Here is a 9,611-nt window from a genome sequence, read left to right on the forward strand (position 1 = left end):
ATCTGTTGAGGTTACAACATGCTTTAAAGGTGCAAGGGATTAATAGAGATAAGCATGCAAATGGTTTCTTGACAGGCAGTGAGTGACATGCAAAAAGCAACTATGGCACTATAAGTAAGTAAGAAGCAGCGAGCATGCAAATACCTTCTCCGCACCCAACGCCCGGCGGGGGGCAGTGCCTCCACCCAGTGGGGAGTGGCCTGAAGTTCTCCTGATCTGAGCTGTCCTGGGAGGCTAAGCTCCCCGTCACACTACTCTGGGACCACGAGTCTCTGCCTCTCATCAGTCTCTCTATAAAGATGGATTCACTAACTGTGCTCTGATTCAGGTCCACAAGAGGCATGCGCAGGCGACTTCTGTTCAGGCTGCCGCTGCCCCTGGAGGTTGTGTCGCTGTTGTCGTCATCTATGGAGCTTTCACTCTTTATCTTAGACAGCCGCGGTGCCTTGGTTGGCATCTCCCTAGGAAAGGTCTGCTCCTGTTCTTCCAAACCCACCGAGTCTTTTCTGACACTGAACCTCGTGGGGCTGCTCCGGCTGATGAAGAGCGTCCTCCCTGGCGGGGCACAGGGCTGCAGTGTGCTGACATGCTCTTTGATCTCCTCATCTTCCTCACTCACATTTTCCATTTGTTCTTCCTCCTGCCTCTTTATCTCTTCTTGCTTATCATCTTCTTTTCGTTGTTCCTTCTCATCTGCTTCCTTTCGTTCATTTTTCTCTTCCTCTTCTATTTGTTCTTCCTCCTCATCTTTGTCTCTAACATCAGCTACATCTGTTTCTTCCTGTGAGTCCTGAACAGTGCCAAACCCATCACTTGACTCTGAATGAACACGAGGTAAGTATGGGAGTGACGAGTAACTCCTTGCATCCTGAGACGGCTCAATGCTTTTCATCTCCAAACGCAGGTCAACCTCCTCGGGCTGGGCTGCTCCTTTTGTCACAGTTATTCTCTCGTCATCATTCGGAGCTTGAACCAGAACAGTACAACTTCGTAAGCAAGCCTCGTCTTCGCTTGTATCAGAAGAATCACTGGAGCTTACCGACTTTGCGAATGTTTTAGTTATTCCTTGGCTAGCCGGTGGTGAATTTTGGATGTCGAGTGTCACTTCTTTGGCCCTTGGCTCCCGAGAGTTAACGACCGCCCTGAATGCCTCTCTGGATGTTAGTGGGAAGGTGGAGTGTTGTACTTTGGTCTGAGGTGTTGGCTGACTATTCAGAGCCTCTGTTTTGGGTGGAATCCTTGGTTTGCTTGCCTGAGAACTGTGCTCTTGAGGTTTTTCAAAGTTCTGTATCAAATTCTTAACAGAAGTTTCCTTGACAAAGTCCTCCACTGCATCCTCTGTCTTAAAAGTCCGGATCAAAAAATATGGATAGTTTTCGCCTCCTCTGTTTGTCTGTGCAGCATTCTGGATTTTCTCTCGCTCTTCGGTGTTGATGTTCACATTGCTTGTCTTGTTGGTCAGAACTTGCGGCTCACTTGACTCAGGTGAATTTTGCATTAATACATTTGGTGCTGTTTGTTCTCTTTCTCCTGGTTTAATAAGTTCTGTTGACATTTGGTTCTTCACATCATTGCTTTCATTAAGTTTGTGAAGTATCTGAGCCTGGCCAATGGTTTCATTAGATGTTTTATCCTTGCCAAATTGTGATGTTTTATCAGATACTCTATTATCTACAACATCACAAGAACTTTCTGCACTCAAGTGGATATCTGCATGACCTTTTTCCTCATCCCAAATACCTCGAGTCGTGGTCTGTCTCTCCTCCGAGTCTTTTACTTGTTCCTCTGAATTTTCGACTCTAATTGTAGGGGACAGATTTAGGAAGCCATTTGTCTGAAGTCCAACAGCAGGTTCTTGCTTTGATATTCCACCTGGATCTTCTGCTTCCATGGCATTCAGTGAGTCATTAGCATCACCAAGTACAATTTTCTGAAAGGCCTCTTCAAGTGAGGAGTCTGTTGGGAGATTCGCGCCGCCATCACACTCGGACAACTCCAGAAAAGCCTCGTTTAAAATGTCGCTGCTGATGGAGCTCCGAATACTGGCCAATCCACATTCTGGCCAGGTTTGGTTCATGACATCATTTTTGACTTCACAACCTGTATCACCCAATTTAATGTCTTCCTCGTGTTTCTGTACTGTGTCCACTTCTAGACTTACACTACTATGCTTTCTCTCAAGTGAGTTGCCTGTACCATCAATGTCAGGGCCTTCCTTTGACGCCCATGGACCATTCCTTTGGTTTAGTGTTGTCTCGCCATCGGAACACACCTCAGAACTACTGCTTTCATGACGGACCAGCTCTGTGTTTGTTAGGGACTGGCTGTGTTTTCTGCCGTCTAACGTTGAGTCACTATCCGAGTCTGACTCAGAACTACTATTTTCACGGAGACCCAACTCAATGTTTCCTGTGGATTTACTTTGCTTTCCTCCATCTGCCACACTTGCGTCCGGTCCGCTGGTAGTATCACGGATGGCCTTGTTGGATTCTGTTTCCTTGATATTTGAAAAAGCCAAAATCATGTCTTTCTTGTTCTCACTCTCTCTAGTATGCTGTGGCTGAGGCGCTCTCTCCACACCACGCTCCGGAGGGATGGTGCGGGTGATCAGCTGCCTCACAGGTGGAGGTGGAACATAATACTGGCTATGCTGAGGCTGCTGAGACTGTAGCAGATTTACAAGTGATGAACTTCTTGGAGGGACTTTCGGCTTCTCCTTGGGAACAATCTTAACAGTCGATGAATCCTCAACAACAAGAGAAAATCCTGATTGATGAGGATGTGCTTGAGTGTCTGAGGAACCACCAGGCTGAGGGATGGGTTGTGGGATGGGCTGAAGGATGGGTTGTGGGATGGGCTGAAGGATGGGTTGTGGGATGGGCTGAAGGATGGGTTGTGGGATGGGCTGAAGGATGGGTTGTGGGATGGGCTGAGGGCTGGGTTGAGAGGTAGCATGAGTCTCCTCACACACATCAGGCGAGAACCCTCTCTCACTACCCTCCCAAGACCTCACACCACCCGAGTCCAGTGCCAGGTCATCCAGGTGGACGCTGGAGAACTCACTGTCAGTGCGAGACTCCAGCTCCCACACCTCCCCTTCCTCTGGTATGATGGTGAGGGGAGGGGAGGCTGGGGGGTTGGGGATGAGGGAAGGGGAGGCTGAGGGGGTGGGGATGAGGGGAGGGGAGGCTGGGGGTGTAAGGGTGAGGGAAGAGTCACTACTCTCACCATCACTTTCAGCCTGAAAATCATCACTTTCAGTCAGCAAGGGAGGCAAACCAGAGGAAGGGACAGTTTTCCCAGCTGCACTGAGTTTTGTGGCGCCACTTATAGGAATAGGCGTAGCTGCTGTGGAGGGCAGCACACTGTTGCTGGATGTTGCCTCCGAGGGGCCGCTGCAGCCTTGGTCAACAGACTCTTTATTGGAAAACAGAAAGAGGTTGTCAACAGAGTTAGAGCGCAAGTTGCCTGATCCTCTCAAACTCTCTATTGAAGGCACAGAAGTTCTTTGGTGTAGAGTTCTTGGCATGACAGGAGGAGGAGGAGGAGGAGGAACAGAAGGGCGTGGACTCCTGGGCGGGCGTGCCTTCCCCTCTGGGCTCTTCGCCCCAACCCTTGGTGCTGAGGTAGATGCGTCAGGCGGGGGCGGGGACAGAGAAGCTTTCTGATCCACAATGAAATACTCAGGGCTAGCAGGGTCTACAGGGTCTACCGACTCCTCATTGGAAAACAAGGAAAGGTTGTCAAGTATGAAAGAATTCCTGTTGTGTCCCACCAAGAGTCCCTCCACCGAGGAGAGTGAGTTTCTGTACAGTGGGTTTGTCTGGGAGGTTCTTGATGGGTCCCCCCGGTGCACGCTGGGGATGAGAACCCCGGTGAGTGTGTCCCCTGAGGTGTCACTGTCCCCCCCATCGTCAGAAAACACGGACTGGCAGTCACTACCCACTACAGTGTCACTATCCTCGTCACTACTACTGTCAAAGAGAGACCCCAAGTCTGACTCCTCGTCCTCCACCGCCACGTTAGACAGGCTGAGGCGGGGGGGGCGGGGGCGGGGCTGGTTCAGCAGGGTGTGGGCTACACGACTGCTATGGGGCTTGTACTGGGCGTCTACAGCAAAGGAAGACATGCTCTTGGCCTTCCTGAGGGAGCCTTTACTACTGCGTTGAGAAGATGTTCTCTCAAAGGTACCTGACTGCCGTCTGGAGACGGCGGCGGCGGCGGCGCCCACCTTGGAGGCGGACGCGCGCTCCGCCTGGCCCTGCAGGTCGTGGAGCGACGGGCCGTGGCGGTGGCTGCCATGGCGAATGAAGTATTCCTTGATCTCGCTGGCACTGTAGGTGCGGTTTAGCTCCTTGGACGCGGGTTTCTGGGCGACCTTGAGGAGGCGGCTGGGCAGTGTCTTGAGTTTATCTGAAGCGATTTTTGCGGAGTGTTGCTGCTGCTGCTTGGTGGGCAGGGAGAAGGAGCGCGCTAGGTTGGTCTCGCTCTCCGTGGGGGTGTCGCAGTCTATGGCTGGCTCGCTCTGAGGCTCGCTAGGGGGAGCGTCATCGCTGGGGAGCCACGACCTGCCCCGGGTCACCTTCCTGAGCCAGGGACCGTAGAGAGGCGGCAGGCGGCGGCGGGACTCTACCGGAGAGCTCGTGTGCACCTCCGAGGTCATACTAGTTGAAGATGCATTAGAAGGAGATGGCGCCAAACGGCGCGGCAGTCTGCGCCGAGTCACCCTCTCGATGGTGTGTCGCTGGGGCAAGGCAGAGGAGACAGGCGAGGGCACGGGTGTCCCGTACTCATAATCTGCAATCACAAAGTTGACCCTCCACCACATGCTGTGTGTGACCACCAAGCCAGACCTGCCCTCCTTGGACTTGGGGTAGAACACAGTCCCAGTCCAGGGCGCTGCGTCACATGCACAGGACACCACCACAACACATACCATGCACCTGACACACACACACACACACACACACACACACACTAATGACGCCGCCCCTCCCAGTGGCGTGCACAGCTCCGCCTCCCATACCCAGCGCCTCCCACCCACACCCTGCGGCTCCCTACCTCCACGTCCCCTGGGCTCCGCGAGGTCCAGGTCCAGGCGGTACTTGTGCAGCAGGTCCCTGTAGGAGGGTCTGCGGGGCGCGGCCATCCTCCCATCCCGGCGCTGACGCCACTGCTCACTCACTCACTCCCTTCCCCGGCCGCTATCACCTAACCAATGTTATCGCCTATCTTATCTCAGCGGCTCACTCCATTTCCCGGTGGCTCAGCTGTGCCAGCGTCTGTCTCGCGTCCATGAACGTTTGGTGACGCCCTTATCGCGCGGATTACGCTTGGCACGTCTTGCTGTATGAGCGGCGTTGTTGGTTATATGATAAAACCACACAACATCACGTATTACTATTATAACTATTACATTATTATTATTACTATTACTTGTGTCACTACTTCAATTAGTCCCCTACTTATTAGACCCACAATCGAGTTCAGACAACAGTGAAAGTGAGCCGTCACCAGGGAGGCGCGAAGCTAGAACCCAACAGCCGCATTCCAGCCGGCGACGCTCGCTGCTCCCCCTTTCACCCCTCACACGCTCCTGCTCTTGCACACTCGCGTCAGAACATGCTCACAATACAAAACATGCAAGGAAAGGCACTGAAAGGGAAACAGAGGTAAGAAACAAGGTAAAAGGGCCGTCAAACAATCAACATTTCATGGGCCATTGGTGTGTGGAGTGAGTGGGCGAGTGAGTGAGTGCACGGTGCATTGGAGAACAAAAGGAATGATCAGAGAGAGAGCAGAGGCGTGAGTGTCGTGCTGTGCGGCGCCGACATGCTGTGGCTGCGACAGTGTTCGGCTGAGCGAGTGGTTAGTCCGTGAAGGGAGGAAAAAAATAAAGCTCTAGTGCGGAAAATACTGAAGGTTTATGAAGGGAAGTTGGTTTTAAAGGCCTGAGGTAACGACCCTCGCGCAGGAAGAGGCGTGAGAGGAAGCTTATATAGACACTTGGATTCCCTGAGAGTGTGATACAACTCTTCAAGGATGAGAAAAAAAAAAAATCTAGATAGCAAGAAAGAAAATAGGTTAAGAGGATTTCATGAGTCATATATGTTTTCAGGTGTAAATGAAGAGAAAGTTTAAAGTAAAAAAATAAAAAAATAAACTTGTGACAGCAGAAGACAATGTGACAGAAAAAAGTTATCGTAAATCTTGAGAGAGAGAGAGAGAGAGAGAGAGAGAGAGAGAGAGAGAGAGAGAGAGAGAGAGAGAGAGAGAGAGAGAGAGAGAGAGAGAGAGAGAGAGAGAGAGAAAAGAAAAAAGAAAAGAGAAGAGGGGAGAAAAGAGAAAAAAAAGAGGATAGAGAAGAAAAAGAGCGAGATCACAGAAACAAAAAATATGTACCCTTAAAAAAAATGACCTGAAATAACCTAACAGAAAAAAAAGACCAAGAAAAACAAACAGTAACAACTCATCATTAATATCAAAACAAAGAAAGAAAAACAAACACAAACAAACAAACAAAAACCCGCATAGGAGGCAGGTGAGGCGAGGAACAAAGATCAACAAACACACACACAAACACACATACACAAACAAGTAGCGGGCTTTTTTTATTATTATAGTTTCCTTTTTTGTGCCCTTGAGCTGTCTCCTTTGTTGTAAATAAAAAAAATAATAATAAATAACCGGACACCGAAACTCACCCTCAAAGACGCCGGACTCCAAGAGGTTCCCGGATCGCTGGAGGGCTCTGAACTCGTCCCTGGAGAGGAAGGTGTAGTCGACGCCGTTCACCTCGCCCTGACGCGGGGAGCGGGTGGTCACGGGAACGGTGCGGAGGTACACGTTGTCCCTGATCGTGTTCTGCAGCTCATGGTCGACGCTGCCCTTCTGAAACCGCGTGTTCAGGTACTGCCGAAGGTCCCGCGTCAAGGAGCCTGCGAAGAGGGAGAACAGTGGTTATTGATGGAGAAAAAGGGAAAGATAGGGGGTTGTTGATGGGGAAATAGCCTGCGAAGAGGGAGAACAGTGGTTATTGATGGAGAAAAAGGGAAAGAAAGGGGGTTGTTGATGGGGAAATAGCCTGCGAAGAGGGAGAACAGTGGTTATTGATGGAGAAAAGGGAAAAGAGGGGGGGTTGATGGGGGGCCGGAAATAGCCTGCGAAGAGGGAGAACAGTGGTTATTGATGGAGAAAAAGGGAAAGAAAGGGGGTTGTTGATGGGGAAATAGCCTGCGAAGAGAGGAGAAATGGGGGTTATTGATGTTTTCTTTTTCTCTTTCTTATTGATGGGGAAAAAAGGTGTTATTGATTGGAAAAGGGAAAAAAATGGGTTATTGACAAGAAAAGGGGGAAAAAAGGAGGTTGCTGTTGGGGAAAAAGGGGGTTATTGACGGGGAAAAAGGAAAGAAAGGGTGTTATTGATGAAAAAAGGGGAGAAAATGGGGTTATTGATTGGAAAAGGGGGAGGAAATGGTTATTGATGGTGAAAAAGGAAAAGAAGGGGGTTATTGATAGAAAAAGGGAAAAAGGGAGGTTATCGATGGGAAAAAGGAAAAGAAAGGGGTTATTGATGGGGAAAAAGGAAAAGAAGGGGGTTATTGATGGAGAAAAAGGAAAAGAAGGGGGTTATTGATGGAGGAAAGGGAAAAAAGGTGGTTATTGATGGGGAAAAAGGGAAAGAAGGGGGTTATTGATGGGAAAAGGAAAAGAAGGGGGTTATTGATGAGAAAAGGGGAAAAAAGGGGGTTATTGATGGAGAAAAGGGAAAGAAGGGGGGTTATTGATGGAGAAAAGGGAAAAAAGGGGGTTATTGATGGGGAAAAAGGGAAAGAAGGGGGTTATTGATGGGGAAAAAGGAAAAGAAGGGGGTTATTGATGGGGAAAAAGGAAAAGAAGGGGGTTATTGATGGGGAAAAGGAAAAGAAGGGGGTTATTGATGGGGAAAAAGGAAAAGAAGGGGGTTATTGATGGGGAAAAAGGAAAAGAAGGGGGTTATTGATGGGGAAAAAGGAAAAGAAGGGGGTTATTGATGGGGAAAAAGGAAAAGAAGGGGGTTATTGATGGGGAAAAAGGGAAAAAAGGGAGTTATTGATGGGAAAAAAGGGCGTTATTGATGAGAAAAGTGAGGTTGTTCAAGTTCTTCCTCTTATTGCTGAAAAAAAAAGGGGTTATTGATGGAAAAAGAATGGGGTTATGGATGGGAAAAATGGGGTTACTGATGTGTTTCTCTCTCTCTCTCTCTCTCTCTCTCTCTCTCTCTCTCTCTCTCTCTCGGGCGTCCCCAACACAGTCCGCCCGTGTCAGCCCACAGTTTTTGCTTCACAGGTAGGAAAGGAAGGAGAGAGGGAGAGAGGGAGGAAAGGAGGGGGGGAGGGAGGAAAAGAGGGAGGGAGAGAGGCGTGGAGGTGATTGTTTTTGTTGTGTGTTTGTTCTATTTGTTGGGTACAGAGTATGACCTCCTCCTCCTCCTCCTCCTCCATTTCGTTTTTTTTTTTCTCTCTCCTCTCCTCAACAGCGCACTTCTATCTCAGCCTAACAATCCTCAACACCTTTCCTTTCATCTCAATATATTCCTTCTTTCTGCCACTTACCATCCTCTTGCCTGATCTCTCTCTCTCTCTCTCTCTCTCTCTCTCTCTCTCTCTCTCTCTCTCTTGCCGCTTCCTGTGTTGGATGATTTGCGTTCCTTCAATCTACATTTCATTACTTTAAAATCCTTCCTTCACTTTTCTTATATTCGTCTTCTCTCCCTTCCTCTTCACACTACTTCAATCTCAACAGCTTCCCTCAACTTCTTCCCTCCCTTCCTTCCTTCCTCTATTCTCGTACACGCTATCTCTCACCCTATCTTCCATCCATCTACCTCTTTTCTACGCCTTCCTCCCTTCTTTTTTCGTCCTCACTCCCTTCACGATCGCTTCCTCCCTCCCTTCTCCTCTACGCCATCTCCCACCTCATCTTCCATCCCTCCATGAAGCCTACTCCCCTTCCTTTTCCCATCTCTCACCTTATCTTCACTCCCTTCACGATCCCTTCCTCCCTCCTCTACGCCATCTTCACCCCATCCTCCATCCACCCACTTCTTCACGTCGCCCCGTCTCGCTCCTTCCTCCCTTCCCTCGTCAACCTAGCCGGGCAAAACACCGGAGCACCCACCATGCTTCCACAGTCCCCTTGCCGCGTCGCCCTGCATCGTGAGTCTGTGAGAGCCCCGCAAGAAGAGTCGGATGCGCAGGAAGTTACGTGAAGATGATTAACCTGGATTAGCCTCTGCCCTGCCCTGCCCTGCCCCACCCCGCCGAGCCTGCAAGCGTCGTAAACACAGCCACGTCCGTTCCCCGCCGCCACCTCGCTTAGACTAAACAAATGAAGCGTTTTTTTGTTGTTTTTAAGAGTTTAGGCACCGAGTTCGAAGGTTTTGAGCTCCTCGAGGCACAGGGAACTCAGACGCAGCGAAGCACGGGTTAATTATCGTTTTCTTCGGCGTTTGTTTTTATTTGTTTTTGAAGTGGTGGATGTTAAAACGAGTGTGTGTGTGTGTGTGTGTGTGTGTGTGTTCACCTTAGACATTCCCCCACACACACACACACACACACACACACACACAC

At 49.8% G+C, this 9,611-nt stretch overlaps 1 protein-coding gene across 5 annotated transcripts in view; it reads right to left on the reverse strand.

Annotated features, from left to right (window-relative positions):
• The window catches only part of LOC126986951 (membrane-associated guanylate kinase, WW and PDZ domain-containing protein 1-like), a 71,841-nt gene that overhangs the window by 15,661 nt on the left and 46,569 nt on the right, over window positions 1-9,611 (reverse strand). For 4 of the 5 annotated variants that reach the window (XM_050843493.1, XM_050843492.1, XM_050843490.1 and 1 more), the window contains 2 exons: window positions 6,705-6,938; window positions 145-4,797 (listed from right to left, as the gene is read on the reverse strand). In XM_050843493.1, coding sequence (XP_050699450.1) covers window positions 145-4,797; window positions 6,705-6,938 — 4,887 coding nt within the window. The remainder of the gene's footprint in view (window positions 1-144; window positions 4,798-6,704; window positions 6,939-9,611) is intronic. The other variant, XM_050843495.1, reaches the window with a different exon arrangement.

This window comes from Eriocheir sinensis, chromosome 63 (assembly GCF_024679095.1).
Source record: "Eriocheir sinensis breed Jianghai 21 chromosome 63, ASM2467909v1, whole genome shotgun sequence".
In the NCBI taxonomy this organism is placed as follows: domain Eukaryota; kingdom Metazoa; phylum Arthropoda; class Malacostraca; order Decapoda; family Varunidae; genus Eriocheir; species Eriocheir sinensis.